This window comes from Danio rerio, chromosome 1 (genome assembly GCF_052040795.2).
Source record: "Danio rerio strain M-AB ecotype USA chromosome 1, GRCz13ab, whole genome shotgun sequence".
In the NCBI taxonomy this organism is placed as follows: domain Eukaryota; kingdom Metazoa; phylum Chordata; class Actinopteri; order Cypriniformes; family Danionidae; genus Danio; species Danio rerio.
In genome coordinates, this window is record NC_141021.1 from 27,429,811 (window position 1) to 27,452,964 (window position 23,154).

General features: G+C 35.9%; 2 protein-coding genes across 9 annotated transcripts; both read right to left on the reverse strand.

Annotated features, from left to right (window-relative positions):
* Nucleotides 1-93: 93 nt before the first annotated feature.
* On the reverse strand, nt 94-2,139 carry si:ch211-145b13.6. Of its 2 annotated transcripts, XM_087237240.1 has the most exons (5): nt 2,095-2,139; nt 1,721-1,796; nt 1,377-1,623; nt 902-1,274; nt 94-334 (listed from the first exon to the last, which is right to left on the reverse strand). In XM_087237240.1, exons 2-5 carry the CDS (start codon nt 1,760-1,762, stop codon nt 223-225), a joined length of 774 nt encoding a protein of 257 aa, XP_087093366.1. In that variant the 5' UTR covers nt 1,763-1,796; nt 2,095-2,139; the 3' UTR covers nt 94-222. The 2 variants fall into 2 exon arrangements, with proteins under 2 accessions (XP_087093366.1, XP_087093365.1); XM_087237239.1 differs by having other exon boundaries at nt 902-1,623.
* Nucleotides 2,140-13,632: 11,493 nt separating this feature from the next.
* Nucleotides 13,633-23,144, reverse strand: gpank1 (G patch domain and ankyrin repeats 1). Of its 7 annotated transcripts, none has more exon segments than NM_001327760.1 (5): nt 13,633-14,229; nt 17,296-17,411; nt 20,201-20,472; nt 22,306-22,563; nt 23,086-23,144. In NM_001327760.1, coding segments are annotated over 4 exon segments (1,032 nt in total). In that variant the 5' UTR covers nt 22,499-22,563; nt 23,086-23,144; the 3' UTR covers nt 13,633-13,778.
* Nucleotides 23,145-23,154: the final 10 nt, after the last annotated feature.

Consider the following 23,154-nt stretch of genomic DNA (forward strand, 5'->3'; position numbering starts at 1 on the left):
TCTCGTGAGATCAGGCTGATAATTTCATATTCATGTAGTTAGTTATTTTAGGCCACAATTTGATGTAAGTAAAATGAAAACAGTGGGAAAAAATGCATTTAAAACAAAGTAATCTTTTATTGTGATAAATTCTTCCAAAATCAAAGAACAATTTTCAAAAACAACTTTTACTTTTCCATACATGATGCATTATTGTGAACATAAAGAGCAGTGAAGAGTATATTACATTGTCAGTGTGAAGAAGTACACCACTAGTAAAGAAGCCATCATATTCAGAAGACTAGAACTCAGGAAACTTGAAGATGATTCTTTAGATTCGTCTGGTTTGGACATGCTTCAGATAGGGAAAAAATAAATAAATAAATAAAGTTAGTCAATTTATTTTATACCTGCTTAGGGTTTCACAAATAAAGTAGGGGTGATTCATAGCTGGGTACAAACTAACACTCGTCAGTTGGTTTAAAAATGACCACACATGCTAGCAGAACAAAACTTATAGAATAGAATATTTACTAATTGCCTTATCAACACTGGGATAATTGTGCTAAATTTCTGGCTTTTAATGTTTGTTTAAAATGAGACTAATCTATTATTTAATTTTTAGTCTGTTATATGACAGTTAAGACAGTCATTTAATGCCTCACTAACCAGCAGAAAACTAGTTGTACATTTCATTTGTGCAGTAAGGAAAATTTGTTGCTATGTGTTACATTCTGCCCCTTAAGCAGAATTATTAGAAGCATGTTATTATGACAATAGCTATATTACAAAAGTAATGATCTATTAGTTAATATTAGGCTATGTATTTACCAACATGTGCAAACAATAAAGAGTACATTTATTAAAGGATTTATTAACCTCTGTTAATGTTAAAGGAAAATAAAGTCTCTCTCCCACTTACCTGCTGACAAGGCTGCTGCAGTCAGACTTACTTTGAAACTCTGAATGTTTTAAGGTGATGTGTTTATAGTTATCGTTGCTATTGTGAACCGTTTCGATGTTTTCAACAGTGAAAACTTCAGTGGGAGATATTAGTAGATCCATTTCCTCGGAGTTACACCCATTAGAATCAAGTTTGATGGCAGAACAGGAATTGATGCTGAAAACGGTGCCAAGACCATCGCTCACTTCTGCATCTTCAGTTGCATCAGTGAATTTCAGCTTTGCTGGGAAAAAACTCTTAAATCGCACTTTCTTCCCGATTTCTGTCTTATATTCTTCTTCTGCACCAGAGTACACTGTTGTGCAATTGTTTTTTATGAGACTCATGGCATCTGTCAATAGGAAGAAAACAGATTTGAAAGCAAACTCGTCTTGGTAAGTTGAAACGCCTGTGCTTTTGCTGTAAATCGTATTAAAATTTTTACGAAATTTACTATCTGCTACATAGCCCTGCAGTGCAGTCATGTGCTCTGATGTTGCTCCTGGAATAGATTTTGTGCACGGACCACTGTTTTTCCACATAGATAGGAAACCTGTGCTGTTGTTAATCTCTGTCTGCAGTAAACCTCCGGGTTTTGTGACCATTTGTAGCATCTCTTTCCGACAATTGTAGAAAGAGTAATCAGGAGCTTCAGGAAACATGCCCATCTCTATCACCTTCCCAGTTATCTGCACCATTATCTGAAAGCATTGAGTAAATTACAAGCTTTTTTATAATTAGTGAAAACAATTATGCAGTTAAACAATTCAAAGTAGAGATATTAAATGCAGATCTTACAGTGCTCAAGAGCACCAGGAGATATGCAGGAAGCCTTTCCATTGTATTAGTTGGTTGTACAGCTATGTGCACAAGTCTGGGCAAAGACGGTAGCATGGACAACAAGTTAATACTTAAAAGTTGACTAATACATCCTTGTCAAAGTAATTTTAAAAATACTGTTTTTTTTTTCTTTTTACCACAGAACAGAACTCTTAAAAATAACTACATATAGAAATAGTATTAACTAACCACTTCAAATCATGATGTTAGCTGTTGTGCGTTTGATACATTAACATTTATCAGTAACATCTATGTCTGTATTTGAATAGCATTTGGTCACTGCATTACCTTAAAAGAGAGAAAGAGAAACAAAAAAAAAGAACTGCACTCACCGTCTTAAGGTGCTTGGTAGAATGTCAGCTAAACGTGAATAAGGCAGAGCAGATCGGCATGAGTGCTCACAGATAGATTTAAAAAATAAAAAACACAGGAAAGCCCTGCCTTTTCCTTCCTGCCCTCAGTCACTTCAATGATCAGGAATTAGAAGCACACAGCAAAATAATAATAGAAGAATTACATTGTTTAAAAGCTGGAATTAAAACAAAGGTAAAAAAAAAATAAAACAATTAGGTCGTGGCTGGAAGGGCATCCACTATATAAAACATATGCTGGATAAGTTAGAGGTTCATTTCACTGTGGCGACCCCTCATTATTAAAGGGACTAAGTCAAAAAGAAAATGAATGAACGAATGAATGAATTTTTTACCCAATTTTAAAGTATCACTGATCTTTTTAATGAAGTTTATTATATTATAATATTTTATTAAAGTATCAAAATCTCATTGTCGTTTAACAGAAAACTTTTTGAAATTACACTATATAAAAATGAGAGCAATATTCAGTATTTCTTGTTTTGTTTTTTTTTTTAATAAAATTTTTTTACAAACAAATCGTATATCCCTTGCACAACACAGCTACAGATGGAAGTGGCTGAGCAAATAGATGAACAAGATAGCAGAACAAAAATGCAAGATATGCAAAATGCAGTTACAGCCAGAGGCCATTTCAAAAATGAAGGGGGAGAGACAGATGATTATCAGGACTTTTAAAACGTCATTGTCAAATCACATTATAGCCTTGATCTCACTGAAGAAACTATTGGGTTTAGAATACCAAAGTTTTCTTTATTGTTTTCTGGGCACCGACATCTCGACCTGGACTTTCAAAATCAAGGCCAAGGTAAAGAAAGCCTAGCAACAGCTGCATTTCCTGTGGGTTAGGAAAAAAACAACTTGGACAAGAAACTGCTGCTGGCTTTCTATCATGCCTCTGTGGAGAGTACAATGACATACTGCCTTGGTATATATGTGGTATGCATGCTACACAGTTGAGGACAGGAAAACTGTGCAGAGGGATGAATGCAAACCAAAAATCATTGGCTACCCTCTGCCCTCCCTGGAGGCCATTGCCCGCTGTATCGGCAAAATCAAGGCCATCGCAGGATACTCCTCACATCCTGCCCATTACTGGTTTGACCCGTTTCCTTCAAGACAGTGCTTCGGGTCAACAAATTCTCACACCACCAGACTTACAAACTGATTTTTTACTCTGGACCAATCAAACTGCAAACCACTAAACATACACATAAAAAAGTTTGAGGTGACAATGACATCATAAAAATTGTCAATCCATATCGGCAGAAGTAACAAATGCTTATTCATTCATTCACTTTCTTTTCGGCTCTGTCCTTTTTAATCAGGGGTCGCCACAGAGGAATGAACCGCCAACTTATTCAGCATATGTTTTACACAACAGATGACCTTCCAGCTGCAAACCATCACTGGGAAACACCCATACACTCTCATTCACACACATACACTACAGACAATTTAGCCTACCTAATTTACCTATAGCACATCTTTGGAAACCAGAGCACCCGGAGGAAACCCACTCCAACACAAGGAGAACATGCAAACTCTACACAGAAATGCCAACTGACCCAGCCGAGGCTCAAACCAGCGACCTTGCTGTGAGGTGACAGGGCTTCACACTGCACCAACATGCTGCCCCACAAATGCTTATATCTTCTAATTTTTTTTTTTCATTGTTTTAAAGCACATTGTTTTACTCATTGTTTTAAAAAAACTGTGGGGAAATATGCCCATGGCTAGTATTGCAGGCTCAATACTATAAGGCAACCTCTCATTCAACTAACTGATCTATGAGGGGATCAGAGGTGTAAAAAGTGGTGAAAAGTACAAATCCTAAATTAAAATTTTACTCAATTACTCTTATACTCTTAATCAAGTACAATTGACTGACCAGAAACAGATAAAAAAACATTTTACCAAAATAAATTGTTCATGAGGATTAAAAGTAAAGGCAACAGCAAGACTTAAACACTAAATATTGTGTAAGCTTTTAATCTCCCACAACAAAAAAATGAATGCAATGTTTTATCCTGCTATAGAACTCTGTATAAAACTGTATTTAACTATTAAACTAACACACCTAATGCTGACATGCAGCATGCAACTCAAATATGTAAAACCTCTGATGTAACTTTAGCAAAAGCTGATTTTTAGAATCATAAATAAATATTATATTTAATATTATAATTTAAAACTTAACTCTTAATATATAAATATTAAGAGTTAAGCAGAGCTCTTTGGGGACTGAAAAAGGAGTATACTGTACATTTCATCTCCTTAGAATTCTAAGGTTATCTGACATTCTTTGTCAAAATTGAGTTTATTAATTAAAAATTTTCTTATTAAATGACATTATGGGATGTTTTTAAAAGTTTTTTACATTTAAAGACTTTTTATTTAAAAAACAAATTTTACAAACTAATTGTTTGCTATATGGAATGAAAAAACTTTGAAGCTCAATATCTCAAAATCATTCAAAACGCAGATAGAAATTTATCATTCCAAGGTGACGATTTAATCTTGAATACCACACAGGCACACACTATGTTTTTTTTTGTTTTTCTTTTTTGCTAAGTTGATGTCTCGTTTCTGTGGCTGATTTTGGACAGCATTCGCAGCTGAATCACATTCCTCCTCCATTTTCTTCCACTGACTGATTGTTAAGCATTGCATTCCATTCGGAAGGGTTCATCTCTATATCCTAATCCCAATAGTCCCATTAAGATTTTTTTTTATTGGCTAAAGAGTGACTTGATGACCTCCAATGACTTGGCTAATTAACCTCACTTGCCTAGTTAACCCAAAAAAAAAACTAGTTAAACCATTAAGCTGTACTTTAACCCGAATACATTTATCTTGCAAAATAACTTCTTGTCATTAACATTTATTTGGGAATCTTTTTTTTAAACAGCATTTGAAAATTAATTTTTAAGAATTACTATTACTAAAAGAATTACTAGTACCTTTGTCTTCAACTTTATATAAATAAATAAAGAATAAACCATCATTGATGTATTTTTAAACGAATATCTCACCTTTCATTCTTTGCTTTATACAAACTCATCTGTTGCATTGCATTGATGGCGTGGATTTTCTGATCTATGTCCGCTTCAGGATGGAGTAACACATTTACATTTTACATTTACATTTAGTCATTTAGCAGACGCTTTTATCCAAAGCGACTTACAAATGAGGACAAGGAAGCAATTTGCACAACTAAGAGCAACAATGAATAAGTACTAAAGGCAAGTTTCAGGTCTGTAAAGTCTAAGAAGGGAAGTGTTAGTAGTTTTTTTTTTTTTTTTTTTTTTTTTTTTGTACAATTAGTGTGATATTCAAAGAGGCAATTGCAGATTAGGAAGTGAAGTGGAGACTAAATAGTTGAGTTTTTAGTCGTTTCTTGAAAATAGCGAGTGACTCTGCTGTTCTGATGCAGTTAGGGAGTTCATTCCACCAACTGGGCAGATTGAGCGTGAGCGTTCGCGAAAGTGATTTTTTCCCTCTTTGGGATGGAACCACGAGGCGACGTTCATTCACAGAACGCAAGTTTCTGGAGGGCACATAGATCTGCAGAAGTGAGTGCAGATAAGAAGGTGCTAGGCCAGAAGTCACTTTGTAGGCAAACATCAGAGTTTTGAATTTGATGCGAGCAGCAACTGGCAGCCAGTGCAAACGGACTAGCAGCGGAGTGACATGTGCTCGTTTCGGTTCATTGAAGACAACCCGTGCTGCTGCATTCTGGAGCAGTTGAAGAGGCTTGATAGAGTTAGCTGGAAGCCCAGCTAGTAGAGAGTTGCAGTAATCCAGTTTGGAGAGAACAAGAGCTTGAACAAGGAGTTGAGCTGCATGTTCAGATAAGAAGGGTCGGATCTTTCTGATGTTATAGAGTGCAAATCTGCACGATCGAGCAGTTCTAGAAATGTGGTCAGAGAAGTTTAGTTGGTCATCAATCGTTACTCCAAGGCTTTTCACCATTTTGGATGCAGTAATGGTTGCCCCATCCATCTGGATTGAAAAGTTATGGTGTAGAGTCGGGTTGGCAGAAACTACAAGCATTTCCGTTTTTGCGAGGTTCAGCTGAAGATGATGATCTTTCATCCAGTGTGAAATATCCAACAGGCAGGCTGAGATACGAGCTGGAACGGAGGGATCATCAGGATGAAAAGAGAGGTATAGCTGGGTGTCATCAGCATAGCAGTGGTAGGAGAATCCATGTCTCTGGATGACTGGTCCTATAGATGATGTGTAGATGGAGAAGAGAAGTGGCCCAAGAACAGAGCCTTGAGGTACCCCAGTGTTTAGATGCTGTAGGTTGGACACCTCTCCCCTCCAAGACACCCTGAATGACCTGTCAGAGAGGTAAGATCTGAACCATTGTATAACAGTGCCCGCAACGCCCAGTGACTCGAGCGTAGATAGCAGGATCTGGTGGTTGACAGTGTCAAAATCAGCTGACAAGTCCAGCAAAATAAGGACTGATGATTTAGAGTCTGCTTTAGCCAGTCTGAGATCCTCCACGACCGAGAGCAGGGCAGTCTCAGTTGAGTGGCCTTTCTTAAAGCCGGATTGCTTGTTGTCCATGAGATTGTTTTGAGTAAGAAAGTCCAGGACTTGATTGAACACTACTTTCTCCAGAATCTTGGCCATGAATGGAAGCAGGGATACTGGTCTGTAGTTTTCAAGTAGCGTATGGTCCAGGTTGGGTTTCTTTAGCAGTGGGGTTACCCTAGCCTGCTTAAATGTAGTGGGGAATAAACCAGAGTCAAGAGATGTGTTAATTATGTGAGTCAGTGTTGGTATGACTGCAGGAGAGATGGCTTGCAAGAGATGAGAGGGAATGGGATCGAGTGGACAGGTGGTTGCATGGCTAGATAGCACAAGTTTGGACACCTCAGACTCAGAGAGCTGAGAAAAAGAGGTGAGTGTGTGTGGTGTTGGTGTTGTATCTTGCGTGTTTGTTGTAGGTGTCCTTCCTTATGCCTTATCCTTCCTTATGCCTTTATTATTATTAATAAAGTTGAACGCTTAACAGCCTAGATTATAATGAACTTAATTTCATCTTCAGAGAAAAACTGGAATAATATGGGGGTGATTGTTTTTCTGTATGCCAAATATGTTTCCTTAGGATCTATCCAGCGAGGTCATGAAGACCTCTTGAGTGGACCTAAACTCTTGAAGAATTGGAAACAACTGTTCTTATTGTTATTTGCTACTTGTTAATTATATCTAAAGTGATATTTGCCATTTTAAGAGTTAAATCTTTTAAAGCTAATACCTTTGTATGTAAGCTGCCAGTTTGGTTGTGGATTATACCAGTTTTAATAAACACAGCTGAGAGTACAATCAGCCTTGAGTTAGAAACAGATTGTACTTTGAGGTTGTGTGTGTTCTATTCAATTGTGGATTCATTTACAGGTCTGGGGTCAGCTTTGAACAGATATTGAGATATCGTTTAGAATTGTATGCACGCACCCATGTGGAAATTTTCTTCCACCTATATAAATGATGCCGTTTATGACGTTATGTGAGAGTATAATAGTTGATGTTTTGTGATTGTAAGCAGAGCGGCCTGCGAACTCCTTGTGAGTGTTGAATCTGGCTTCTGCTTATGAAACTGCAAACTGTCTTCAGTAAACTTTCTTTAATTAAATCTCTGACTCCGGCTATTTTTCATCTGACAGACTGCTCATTTTTGGATTCAAACTGTAAATATCCCTACAGCATAAATACATCACATACAGTGCATCCAGATGGTATTCATAGCACTTTACTTTTTCGACATTTTTTTTGTTACAGCCTTTTCCCAAAATGGATTATTTCCTAAAAATTCTACACACAATACCCCATAATGACAATGCGAAAAAAAAAAAAAAAAAAAAATATATATATATATATATATATATATATATATATATATATATATATATATATATATATATATATATATATATATATATATATATATGTGTATATATATATATATATATATATATTGTTGCAAATTTATTAAAAACACGAAACCAGAAAAATCCCATGTACAAAAGTATTCACATAAGTATTGCCGTAAAGCTCTAAATTGAGCTCAGGTACATTCTGTTTCCACTGATCATTCTTGAGATGTCAGTGGTGTTGTAAAAAAAAAATAATTGAGTGAAAAAGAAGAGAAGAACCCAGTCCAGGAGACTCGGAACAAGCAGAATTCCTTTATTGAGACGTGTTGGTTAATCTGCAGTCATACAGCGTCTTCAAGATGTCCAATGTGTCTGCAAGAGCCTACTAGAGGTCCGCAGTCTGCAAGTTCTTTCACAAGTCTCACACAAGTCTGAATATAGTCAAAGATTTCATGTCTATATTGAGTTCTTAGGAGGAGGGGATTTGGCTAAACAAAGCATGCAAATTAATAGTTGTGGTCGGCAGGGTAAACTACTTTTTCAGGCCTAATCTCATCTTGTTCTGGAGACAGAACCGCCTGACCATTTGATCGAAAAGAGAAAACAATAGACACCCCATGCTGTGAAACTGACAATTTGCATTACATTGGCTTAGCCTGTAATCAGATAGACAAAAGGTTAATGTCTTTCCTAGCTGGGATGTTAATGAAATTATATAATTAAAAACCAGAGAATATAACTTTTTAGTTATACGTAGATTATTGTTAATTTGAAATTAGATGATATAAATTTATATTTCCACAGTTCCCCCTTTGAGAGTTATTTAAAAACTCTCACAAAAAAATATAAATTTGTAAGCCTTCCTAAATCCATTCAATGGCTTCTGTTTGATAACAGAAGCCCCATCTTCTAGTCATGTAACTTGGAAAAAGTTACAGGCACATTTAACTTATTCTGTGTCATTTCAATATCTACGTAGATGTAAGTGTAGATTTCAAAACTGTTCACACTTTTATAACAATCAGTTGTAATGTCATAAATCCTACATGATGACACAAAAAATCATGTAGTTAAACTGTAGATCTTCTGAAAGTCCATGGCTTCTGAATAGTGTTCAGTCTTTTGTGAGGTGGGTTTCTTGTGGTTCTTCTCCAGTACAGAGTTGATCTGATGACTTCCTGTCATTCCTGGATCTCCGTAGTGATGCTCTGGTTTAGAGTGTTTCTTGAGAAGATGCAGTGTTTGTGTTTACCTGCACACAAGAAAACAAGGACACAGCAGACCAGCAGTATTCATGCATAGACTTGTATGATCATACAGTTCATGTGTCTAGTTATTCAGGTGATCGTATAGTGGTGTTAAGTTGGTGATCGTGTAGTGTTGTGTATTTTCTGTCTCCTAATCTTAAAGTTATGACACCTATAAAACAGTGAGGTGAGGATGGGGGGAGAAAAACAAAAAAGAAAAGGGAAATCTTCACCACAGGGTGCGGCCCCTGAAGCCTGTTGCTTTCAGTTCTGCCCTGGGCTCCTCACTGGTTTGTGTGTCCTGTTCTGTCCCTGAGTGTGGTGGGCAAACTTTAAAATGTGTGACACAAACTATCATTCAATAAATATCAGTCCTATCAGACATCATAACATTGAATGGGTAGTGATTGGAAAATGTGTTAAACACATTCAAGGCTGTAAGTGGACTTAAGCAGAGTTCCCTAATACAAAGGAAGAAGTTTCCTTTGTGTCTTTTTACAAAGAGTCTTTCATCTTAATTGTAAATGAACTGGGACATTAAGCACTTACAGCCAAAAAATGGTTAGCATCTTTGTGGACAGCTCAATGGATTTAGTGATGAGGGGAGGGGTATGTTGAGGGCATTTAGCAAACTGTTCAGAAGTTGATTTACCCTGTTCATCTCTTTAAAGTTCTTTTTATTCTTTCTACACTCTCTCATCCAATGTCCTTTTTTACCACAGTAATGACAACAGATATTTTTCCTAAGACATTTATGATTTGATGTCTTTTCTGTGTTGACCTTAGTGGTGGCTGCTTCAAATCTGACTCTGTCTTTGATATGAGAGTCTCTTTCCCACAAAGCTAAACTGTTCATATTATTTCTGAGAGTGGTGGAAGACCAGGTGATGTTAAGAAATGGCAAAGCTTGTCTGTATTCAGTTGCAAGGCCATCTGACCAGATGCGGACTAGGGGTCCCTTATCATCTAGCACACTGTCCGAATTATCAGCTAATCCACTGTAAGTTATGGCAGATTGACAAAATCTCTCAGTGAATTCATTCACAGATTCATCTTTCCTTTGCACACAACAAGTAACTTTTGACCAGTCGATCTTTGGGCCAACAATGTTCTTTAGAGCTTTCAAAACACCCTCTCTCAAATCATCCTTACTGGCATGTTGTAATTTAGGTCACAGTATGCTCAAAACTGTTCAATTCAAATTCAGTGAGAATTTGAGACATTAGCTGGGTGACTTCTGTTAATGACATGTCATAAAGACGCATTTTGCTGTTTAGTGCTCTGCTAAACTCTGAAAAATTTGTGCGTGCTGATGGTAAGCTTTGAGACAGTCTGTCTATATCTCTAGGTCCTAGTGTTCTGGAAACTGTTTGAATTTGAACAACAGAAGTGTTGTTGTGTGAACTCTCAGTTCTCTTAGATCTTCTGGCACCACAAACCTCTACTGAGCCTATAGGTAAATCGCTATCTGACTGGATGGAAATTTCTGTTTCAGAGACAATTTGTAAGTCAGGATGCTTATTATCAGGCTGACTAACCTCCTCAATGTCAATTTTTGATTTCTTTAGGTTCAGTTGTTTTGTTAATGAGGTTATCTTAGCATGAAGCTCTTGGATCTGTTTTTCTAATTCTGATTTAGTTTGAGCTTGTTGTTTAGCTCGAGATAAATTGAATTCTCTGTAGCAGCAGATGATGCCTTTCACATTGTTTTTGCGAATGCATGCATCAAGCACTTTCTTGCATTCATCTAATGTCCAAACATCATCTGGGTCAATGCTAAATTTCTTTGTCAAATTTAGCCTGACTGACTCTGTTATTGAGTCCATGTGCTGTCTTAGCAGCGATTTGAAATCCTGATCTGACAATAAAGGAGTTTTTAAACTACCTTTTTCAGTTGTAGTGATCAGTCTTGTATTCTGTCTGAACATTTTGTGAGCTTATTAGCACAAAGTAAAAATACTAAAACTTTTCAGATGAAAGTGTAGTAATTTCTTCTCTGGCGAAACAGAGGGTAACAATATTAGCACATGTTGCTAAAACTTCCTGCCTGAACAAGAGATAACATAAATTAGCTTGTATAGCTAAAGTTAAACTTCTCTGGTTGAACAGAGGTTAAACAAAATAAAAGAAAAAAAAATAGCACGTAAGGCTTTACTTCTCTGAAGAGAGGATAACTTTTTAAAAGAAAAATAGCACGTAAGGCTTTACTTCTCTGTCTGAACAGAGGATAAACTGTTACTTCTCTATTGAAATAGAGGATAACTTTTTGTTAAACAAACCCTGCAGCTGTTTGTTAACTTTTCTCTGATGGAGCAGAGAATAACCATGTGTATAGACTGGTCTGTATGGTTCTTTTGATAGAGTGAAACTCACCAAATCGAGGTTGAGCTGAAAAGATTCAGTCTGGAGTGATCTGATCTTTGTATTCAGGTAGCTTCAATGTTCATCAGGGTTGCAGTCAGCAAATAGTTGAGAATTTGTGACGTCCGCTGAGTGACTTCAAATTGCCGTTGAGCTGAAGATTCCGTCTGAAGAAGTTTCCTTGATCTTGAAGGTTCAAGTTGAATTCCAGGTGGATTTCAGTCTTTTGTGGCAAATTGTTGAGAATTTGAGCATTTCTGTCTCTATCCGGGTCACGGCACCAAGTTGTTGTAAAAAAAAAATAAATGAGTGAAAAAGAAGAGAAGAACCCAGTCCAGGAGACTCGGAACAAGCAGAATTCCTTTATTGAGACGTGTTGGTTAATCTGCAGTCATACAGCGTCTTCAAGATGTCCAATGTGTCTGCAAGAGCCTACTAGAGGTCCGCAGTCTGCAAGTTCTTTCACAAGTCTCTCACAAGTCTCACACAAGTCTGAATATAATCAAAGATTTCATGTCAATATTGTGTTCTTAGGAGGAGGGGATTTGGCTAAACAAAGCATGCAAATTAATAGTTGTGGTCGGCAGGGTAAACTACTTTTTCAGGCCTAATCTCATCTTGTTCTGGAGACAGAACCGCCTGACCATTTGATCGAAAAGAGAAAACAATAGACACCCCATGCTGTGAAACTGACAATTTGCATTACATTGGCTTAGCCTGTAATCAGATAGACAAAAGGTTAATGTCTTTCCTAGCTGGGATGTTAATGAAATTATATAATTAAAAACCAGAGAATATAACTTTTTAGTTATACGTAGATTATTGTTAATTTGAAATTAGATGATATAAATTTATATTTCCACAGTGGAAAGAGATTTAGCAGCTTAATTGTTCACCTGTGGTAAATTCAGATGATTGGACATATTTTGAGAAGGCATACACCTGTCTATATAAGGTCCCAGAGTTGACAGTGCATGTCAAAGCACAAACCAATCATGAAGACAAAGAAATTGTCTGTAGACCTCTTCGAGACGATCCTGTCTCGGCACAAGCCTGGGGAAGGTTATAGAACAATTTCTGTTGCTCTAAAAGTTCCAACAAGCACAGTGGCCTCCATCATCTGTAAGTGGAAGATGTTTGGAACCACCAGGACTCTTCCTAGAGCTGGCTGGCCATCTAAGCTGTGTGATGGAGGGAGAAGTCCTTAGAAGGCCTTAGTCAGGGAGGTGATCAATATCCTGATGGTCACTCTGTCTGAGCTTCAGCATTCTTCTGTGGAGAGAGGACAACCTTGCAAAGGGACAACCATCTGTGTAGCAATCCACCAATCAGGCCTGTGGTAGAGTGGCTAAATGAAAGCCACTTCCTGCCTGGAATTTGCCAAAAGGCATCTGAGGGACTCTCTGACCATAAGAAACTAAATTCTCTTGAATGAAGAGACTAAAATTCAACTCTTTAAAGTGAATGCTAGGCATTACATTTGGAGAAAACCAGGCACAACTCGTCACCAGGTTAATACCATGCCTACAGTGAATGGCAGCATATGATCTCTGGAAAGATCTGAAAATGGCTGTACACCGTATACATCAGGTTGGATGCGAAGCGAGCTTGAGAGGTACTGCAAAGAGATTTGGGCAAAACTTCCCAACGGCCAAGTTTGCCAAGCTTGTGGCATCATGTTCAAAAAGACTTGAGGCAGTAATCGCTGCCAAAGGTGCATCAACAAAGTATTGAGCAAAGGCTATGTATACTCATGTATACATGATTTTTCAAGTTTTATATTTTTAATAAATTTGCAACCATTTCAAAAAATCTTTTTTTCACATTGTCATTGTGGGGTATTGTGTGTAGAATTTTGAGGAAATAAATTAATTGAATCCATTTTGAAATAAAGCTGTATCATAAAAAATGTGGAAAAAAGTGAAGGGCTATGAATACTTCCTGGATGCACTGTAAGTTAGACATGTCATTTTTGAAGTGAAGAATCAGGCACTTTAGTGTTTCAGCTAGAGACCCTATTGTATTTAATGGCTGAAAAACATTTCTTACTGTCAAGCAACACCAGACAACTGAAGACTATTTCATTAAACTGAAAACGTAATTATCTTTAAAAAATGTATGAAATATTGTTAAAGAGCATGGTAGGTCAAAAGTCAAAGTTAAACGAGGAACGGTAGTCTATCTCCCATCTCTTGTCTCTGTCTTCTTTCTTCTTAAGTTCTTTAGCACTGAGTGTGGACCCTCTCTCCTGTCTCAGTCTTTTCTCTTTAAATATGTGCCGCACTGCCTGAGGATCTTTGGGCTGGAAGTGAGTGACTTTGGGTTGCGGGGCAGTCCCATATCCCAGACCCGCCTGATCTCTCTTTAGTATCGTGCTTACTGGGTTTTTGCGGCCAGAGTGGCCAGGTCCAAGTCCAGAGGAAGGGTCCCACCCCAAGCGGAGCATCATTTTATAGCTGGTGCTGGATGAGGGCAGGCAGTATTGAGGGGTGGCTGGAGGATGAAGTTCACTGAATTGATGCAGTGTGGATCTGTTGTGGGTTTCAGTGCTGTCTGTGTAATGTACAGCACACACATTACACCACTGAGAAGTAACACTGTGGAAACAGACACAGATAGGAATTCTTAAAATAATGATTTTTTTTAACATGTTTCTCTTTTGTTTGACAACATTCTGTCAAATGTATATACAGTTGAAGTCAGAATTATTAGCCCCCGTGAATTATTAGCCCCCCTGTTTATAGTTTGACATGATGACAGTACATAATATTAGTCACTTGAAGTGACGTTTAAAGGCTTAACTAAGTAAATTAGGTTAACTAGGCAGGTTAGGCAAGTTATTGTATAATGATGGTTTGTAGACTACTGAAAAAAATATCGCTTAAGGGGGCTAATAATTTTGACCATAAAATGGTTTTTAAAAAATTAAAAGCTGCTTTTATTTTAGACAAAATAAAACTAATAAGACTTCCTCCAGAAGATAAAATATTATCAGACATACTGTGAAAAACTCCTTGCTGTTAAAGTTCATTTAGGAAATATTTAAAAAGAAATTCAAATGGGGGCTAATAACTCTGACTTCAACTGTATGTGAAAATATAATCAGATAAAAAGTGACATATTTGACAACTGACATACTTAAGAGTAAATTAGTGAAACAGATGTGTGTGTCAAATAGGTTTCTGCAGGGTTCATCAAGCCAAGTGTAAGGCTTAATAACACATTTTAAAGACCATAATGAACACATTTATATAAAACTTATTCATGATGTTGGTCTTATTTGGAGTCGAAAAACAGCTCATTGGATTTGAATTGATAAAAGAACGAACTTCAAAAACATGCTATGGGATCATTTCAATAAGTTTTATAGCAGGGCTACATGATATTGAAAAACTAGACATTGCAATATTTTGTTTTTCTGCAACAATGCGATACTGAGAATATTTTCCCTAGATTAAACAACTGGATCTATTTAAAAAAAAAAAAAAAAAAAATATATATATATATATATATATATATATATATATATATATATATATATATAGAGAGAGAGAGAGAGAGAGAGAGAGAAATTGGAATTCATTTTGTAGGGCAGTTCATCTGCATCAAATATAATAAACCAACCACAAACGTTGATAAATACAATAGAGCAAATATAAAAATGGTTTTCTGGGAGTCTAGCAATATTCAGGCATAAATTGAATAATTAAATGTAAATTAACACTTTAAAGGGGGCGAAGTAGTGGCGCAGTAGGTAGTGCTGTCGCCTCACAGCAAGAAGATCGCTGAGTCGAACCTCGGCTCAGTTGGCGTTTCTTTGTGGAGTTTGCATGTTCTCCCTGTGTTCGCGTGGGATTTCTCTGTGTGCTCCGGTTTCCCCCACAGTCCAAAGACATGCGGTACAGGTGAACTGGGTAGGCTAAATTGTCCGTAGTTAATGAGTGTGTGTGTGAATATGTGTGTGTGGATGTTTCCCAGAGATGGGTTGCGGCTGGAAAGGCATCCGCTGCGTAAAAACTTGCTGGATAAGTTGGCGGTCCATTCCGCTGTGGCGACCACAGATAAATAAAGGGATTAAGCCGACAAGAAAATGAATGACAGAATGAATGAACACTTTATAGTGAATCTTCATGGTATATGCACATACATTTAACTATCAAAAGTTACAAACTATTTCTTGTGCCTATATTCTTTAAAGTGGCTTGAAATGCTCACACAGTCACGGGCCTTAAAAGCACTTGCAAAGGATAAACTAATTAGTAAATTTATGGTTAAAATTGGCAATGATTTAATTGGTAATCTTTTACTCAAACTCAGGTATTTTTCTCTATCAGAACAAAATAAAAGATATTTTGAAGAATGTTAGTAACAGGTAGCCAGTGTATAGTGGGAAAAATACTATGCAAATTAACCAGTTTCCAACATTTTTCATGAAAATCTTTTCATGCATACAACAAAGAAAGAACATGTTTGGATTGAGTGGATGGTGTGTAAAGGATAGAATTAGAAAATGTTCATTTTGGGTGAACTGTCCATTTAAGGCCTAAAATTTAGATTTTAAACTTATTGTGCATTTGCACCAGTGACAGCATAAAAGTAGATGTTTTTTATTTTTAATCTTCCTTTTATATGGAAGCTGATGGTGAGCTCCGGTGACGTAGTGGGTCTTGGACAATATGGTCATCAAGGAGAGTTGAAATCAGGTAAACTTGAGCTATGACACAGTTCAGCAGCGACCATTGAGAATGTAATAATCCACCTATTGAGAGGATTCCAGAGAATGCAGTGCAATAAACACTGGTTCTGACCACAATAGTTCCCAAGCTAACTGGCACAGGGTGTTAATTATTATTACTATGGCAGGTTTTCAAGTTTGTAATGCAGGATGCCCACAAATAATGTTAATGTGAAGTCCAAGGCTAGTAAATGTCTCCTATAAACAACATGTAGTAATTACAGTAGGGCTTAACCCTTAACACAAAAGCCTCATTATACAAACAGCTTTAATTGGTTTATTTCATTATTAAATATGAAAACATTCCAATCTTCAGAATTATAAAGGTAGGGAGGCCAGAACCAATGATGCTCTCATCAGCAGCAGCGTAAACTCACAGTGTTGTTGGCAGGGCGGCCACCATGAATTTTGACACTCCGATTGGACTTTAAGACCAAGGTTATTCAAAACACTTTGGTCAAAAAATAAAAAATAAAACTATATATATATGATGACTGGTGTCTGAAAAAAAGAAACATACACATTAGGTCTGATAAAGACCATCTAATCTATAAAATATCACTTGTGATGAGAACTTTTAGAGTTTAGGTTAGATTTTTAGAGCTGTGTGTGCCTATTTTATGAGTTTTTTTTTGTAAGATCTAAATCAAATAATACTAACTAGTCGTTATATACAATTATTTTCATTAATATCAGTGTGTGTGTTATTATTAATCTCACACACTGATGTTTAAGAAAATGACACTCTTGCTTTTTTTTTTTTACATTTTTCATAACCAGCATTTACTGCAATTATACGTTTGTCCTCTCAAAACCATTTTTTATATCAGCTCATCATAAAAGAAAAAACAATCACAGTCAAAATCAAAATTAAAGTATTATTTAAAAATGAACAATGTTTGGACATCTGCACACTAAATCATCTAACCTGTCTGCATTGTTTGTTATAGATGTGTTTGTGGTCTCTGGCACATTAAATTGCTCCAACTCCCTCACTACATCCTGATGACCGGCCTGCAGCGCCAGATCTCGAGCATCTCTGCCCTGTGAGAGAGAAAGAGAGAGAGCGTGAGAGTGAGAGAGAGAGAGAGAGAGAGAGAGAGAGAGAGAGAGAGAGAGAGAGAGAGAGAGAGAGAGAGAGAGAGAGAGAGAGAGTAGAAAAGAAAACAGGAAGACTCAAAAAAAGAGAGGAAATGAGACAATACAAGAAAAAAACGCATAATGTTTAGGAATTTCTTTGAAATCTCGTACATAAACACTGCATTGTCAGGAATATCAAGATACTGTCAAAAGTCTCCACAAAGTTAGCATTTTTTCATTTACCATTAAAGATTGTATCGGTTGGCTTAATTAGTTTAGTTTGAGACATTGTAATTTGCATAAATTGTCTAAATGCTTCACTGCCCTTGTGTTACATGTTCATGTTTTAGGTCCATTCAAAGCTCAAACAGGGTAAATATCATTGACGAACTTATCTGAAACAAAGCTGAAATGCATAAACATTAATAAAAAACAACAACAGACGAACCACTGAAGTCACATGAAATGTGTTGACCATATTTCTGGTTCTTTTTTGGGCCTCTGAATGTCTTGGAACTGTTACTCTCAATGGATAGTCAAAGGGCTCTTGGATTTCATCTAAAATATCTTAATTTGTGTTTCTTAAAATATCTTAAAATTGTGAGGACTGAATTAGGGTGAGTAATTTTGGAGACATTACCTATAAAACTCAAGCAAACAAAAAAACAAACAAAAAAAAAAGGCTCAAATATTTTAATTTAGAAAAATAAAATCTAAAAACAATACAAAAGGCTAAACTTAAATTGTAACACTGAGGGAAAATATATAAAACTTTAAATAGTTACTTAAATAATTATAAAATACTAAACTAAATAGAAATTGAAAGATCTAAATTTGTAAAAAAAAATATTAATAAAACAAAAGGCCCATCAGGCGACGCAATGGCACAGCAGGTAGTGCTGTCGCATTACAGCAAGAAGGTCTGGTTCAAGTCTCAGCTGGGTCAGCTGGCATTTCTGTGTGGAGTTTGCATGTTCTCCCCGCATTCGCATGGGTTTCCTCTGGGTGCTCAGGTTACCCCCCACAGTCCAAAGACATGCGGTACAGGTGAATTGGGTAGGCTAAATTGTCCGTAGTGTATGAGTGTGAATGAGCGTATACGGATGTTTCCCAGAGATGGGCTGCAGCTGAAAGGGGATCTGCTGCGTAAAACATGTGCTAGATAAGTTGGCGGTTCATTCCGGTGTGGCAATCCTGGATTAATAAAGGGACTTAGCCGAAAAGAAATAAATAAATGAATGAATGAATGAATAAACATTCTTCCAGACAAAGAATGTAATTTGAAAATGTAACAATATAATGCCCACCAGTTTTGCCAGTATAGTGACTTGACAGTGACTTTAGTAGCCATTTCAAATTCATCTTGTGTGAAAAAAAGAAAACAATAAATGAAAAAGACTGGTAATCTGGGCGCATTACAATATAGTATGTTAGCACAGAGAATAAGAGTGAAGCAAACTAATTTAGAGGGCTAGCTCTAGGCTGAATGTGAATACATCATGAATGTGCTAGCAAGTGCATAATAACTTTTTAAGCGGGCTTTCTTAGCTTCTTTTCAGTGAAAGAAGTTGGCAACAGTATGCTCACACCAACCAACGATATGGATTTGTTTATTTTAAGCACACGTTGAGTCGTCATCTCTTGCTTTAAATGCTTGTGCTCTTTAATCTCTAAATGACTGTGATAATCTACACTGAAAAAAATTATTCAAAGATAATTCCTTAGATTTACTAAATTTTTTTACGTTAAGTGGTTGTAAACAATTTAATTGTGTTGAATTTAAACAAACAAATTAAGTTATACATTATTCAATTTAATTTGTTTGTTTAAATTCAACACAAATAAATTGTTTGCAACAGTTCTGCATGCAACACTTTTTTCAGTGTATATTTTACATTAACAGTTCATTAGTATCTCTATGATATCTTATGTGCTCTTATTATAGCTGCAGTGTGTATTTTCTTGCTGTCCCAGAATTGGAGTGATTATTACAACCCTATAATATTTTACAGTTTTTGCAACGGTTGATTCATTCCAGTGTGGTGACCCAGGATAAATCAGAGACTAAGCCGAAAGAAAATTAATGAATGAGTTATTGCAATGGTTATAATTCTTGATGAAAAAAAGGGCCATCAAAGTACTGACAATATTATAAAGCTCTCAGATGTGTGAATCATTTCTTTACTTACAATTAATCAAACTTCTCTCATAGAACTATTATTAATAAAAATAATAAACACAAATTCAGATCAGAAAAGGTGTTTTCTGTATGCAAATTATGTGGCAAAAAATTCATTTAAATGAAATTTCACAGTGAAAACACATCATACCTAAATGTACAACTGAAAAAAGCATTCATTTCAAACTAATCAGATATAATTTTAGCAGATTTGCCTCTAGATTGTCATGAAAATAGAATACGAAATCACCATTTCAATTTTAAAGAGATAATACATTGTAACAGTGACATTTTAATGAAATCAAATAATTTAGTTTCATTTTTCAATTCAATGTACTATAATAAGATTGTTAATCTGCCTTTTTATTTTTATAATTTTTCAGATTTATTTAATATTGGCAAAAATGATATCTATTACATATCTTTCACACCACATCTTTTATTTGATCTTATATTTCAGATAGGTGCAATTTGTAACCAAATATGCAAAGTCAACTGAAAAAGTACAATATTTTTTTATTCACAACTACAAATTGAAAGAGGCATAAAGATTTCAGGAGGAAATGTTATGTACCTGTTTGTCCACGACTCCAACCCAAGCGGCCCCATGCTCCAGGAGCAGCCGAACGGCTTCTGTTTGTCCTGCCTGACTCGCACACATCACACCTGTCCAGAAAAAATCATCCCGGAAGTTGACATCACAGCCACGTCGTAAGAGGTCTTTCAGGGCCCGAATGTTGCCTTCCTGGGCGCACTGCAGGAGTTTGTGTCCATCACGCTCCGTGCAAACTGGCTGCACAGTGGAAGCTTCTAGCCTTCTTGCTTCTCTTCTTCTTCGATTGGGTTCTTGTGTCAAAAGATATTGGAAGATCATGATAAATCTGTATAGCAATGAGTGTTTTAAACGTCATTTTTTTTAAAACTAAACTTTAAGGAAAATAAATGACAGAGATTAAATGTATCAAAGAGGAAAAACACCAATTGTTAATCTACACTTACAGTTGAAGTCAGAATTATTAGCCCCCTTTAAATTTATTTTTCTTTTTTAAATATTTCCCAAATGATGTTTAACAGAGCAAGGAAATTTTCACAGTATGTCTGATGATGTTTTTTTTCTTTTCAGAGGATGTCTTATTTGTTTTATTTTAGCTAGAATAAAAGCAGTTTTAATAAAAATAAAGAAATAAATAATCATTTTAAGGACAAACTTATTAGCCCCTTTAAGCAAATTTTTTTGATAGTCTACAGAACAAACCATCGTTATACAATAACTTGCCTATTTACCCTAACCTGTAACCTAAGATAATTAACCTAGCTAAGTCTTTAAATGTCAGTTTAAGCTGTCTTGAAAATGTCTAGTAAAATATTATTTACTGTCATTATGGCAAATATAAAAAAACAGTTATTAGAGATGAGTTATAAAAACTATTATGTTTAGACGTGTTGAAAAAATCTTCTTTCGGTTTAACAGAAACTGTGAAAACAATAAACAGGGGGGCTAATTGTATATGTACTACACAAACTACAATTTTATATAGATTTTGCATGTTCTGTCAAATTTGTTTTGATGTAAAATTTTTATTAATCATGATACATTTGAAAAGCGTGTTTTTTCGCTGTTCCTCTCTATACACACCAGGCAATTTTTTATAAACACTGCAATTCTGAGTGATCTACTCTCAGAGGACAGGGTATTTTTTTTAGTTTTTCTGATTCTTTTATTTGTGTTGACCATTATCAATTGAATAAATGTAAAAATATGCTGTAGCAGTTGAAAATTAGATTTTTGTTTAACCAATTTACACATTGATGTAAAAGACACAACATGTAAGATTTTTTCTTAAATATATACAAAAACCACTAGAACAATGTTATGTATTAATTTTCCAGACTTATGTACTAACAATATCCCTAACATTTAGAAGTATTTTAAAGTCCAGAGAAATAAGCATTTTTAACTAGTGACCCAGAACATGTCCTGTGTGGCCATGCTAATGGTTTCACACACCCTTAGTTTCCAGTTTGGTTTCACCAAGCACCAAAGATGTTTTAATATGGTGTGTGTTTTATTACACTGCACAATGCAGCATTAGAACAGAATCTTAAAATGTTTTTAAGAAAAAAAAAAAAACATAAAAATTTTAGTTTGAAAAAACAGCAATGTTTTTTATACCCACATGATCATGACCAGTAGAACCAGAAGCAGTCGACTCTGGAATAATAAAAGTTAACTTCGTTTGTGCCAAGTCATTTTACTTCAACGGCTTTTACTCTTAAGCCCTTAATGTTTTGGACACCAAACTTTTTTTAGTGGTCTGAGGCAGTGTATTAAAACTGTTTTCTATTGCCCACAAGCATTTTGCATGCTGTTTATGTGCCCCAGGAAGGGTCCCTCGTGTTCTAACCGGCTGCTGCTTTTCACGTTTTTGACCTTTGAATACTTTCTCTCACATGATTTCCACAGAAGTCCTGTAGAATGTAATAAAGACAAAAACTGTTTCCACACTCAGTCACAGCGTCATCAGTTGCGAATGCACACACTTGTGGCAAAATGAAATACTGTGTCATACAAAAAATCCAGTTAATTTAAGTTGTTGTGACTAAGAACATTTTAAAAGACACTAAATTAATATACATCAGTGCATAATCAAATATCAGATAGTAATTTGACAATTCTACCTGTTCGTCTTTTTGCTCTTCTACTTGCTGCTGCTTCTCCATCTCTTGGCCTTTCTCTATCTCTCTCTTGTAAGAGGCTTTGGTAAAAGTCTCTGGCCTCAACCCCAGAAATTGTTTGCTTGTCTTCTTTCTTTTTTTCTATCCAGAGCGTCTCCTCTTGTTTGGCTCTGGTGAAGTAGACTGGGTTGTTCATCTTTAACACTTTGCTATTAAATAGACAAATGAAAAATCCTACGACTGCAGCTCATGCCCAAGATACTAAAATCAAGAGGAGACAAAAAGAGGTCATTTTCATATCAGTTAAAAAGTAACCATCCATTAATTTACAGGGCAGTCTTTTTACGTTACTTAGATTCTGTCAATTGTGTCTTGAACGTGTATCCTAACATTTGTTTCTGTAATGTAATGATAACTGCCATCAAAGCTTATGTTTGTAGTTAGTTGCGTAATAAATGTTTAGTCGAACTATTAATGAGTCTGATCATTTTGTCAAAAAAAATGTCAACAGCTCTTACACAGTTAACGTTGTAACTATGAAATTCTGGTTTTCGGCTAAATGAATTTCTAGTCAATTAGGATAGTAAATGTCTAGGATTATGGTGTTACTGTAATCGAGATATGATGCATCCCACTTTACGCTGATACAATTATTAATACAGCCTTAAATCTATATAGTTACAACAATTATATCAAAGAAAAGATAAACACGTCCAAATTAAACCCAAGGTAATGAACACACACTTACGTCCAGTAAACCCAAGGTAATGAACACACACTTACGTCCAGTAAACACAACGCTCTCATTCTTGTGTCGATTTTTGACTATCACTTTGTAGCAGTGCCACCAAC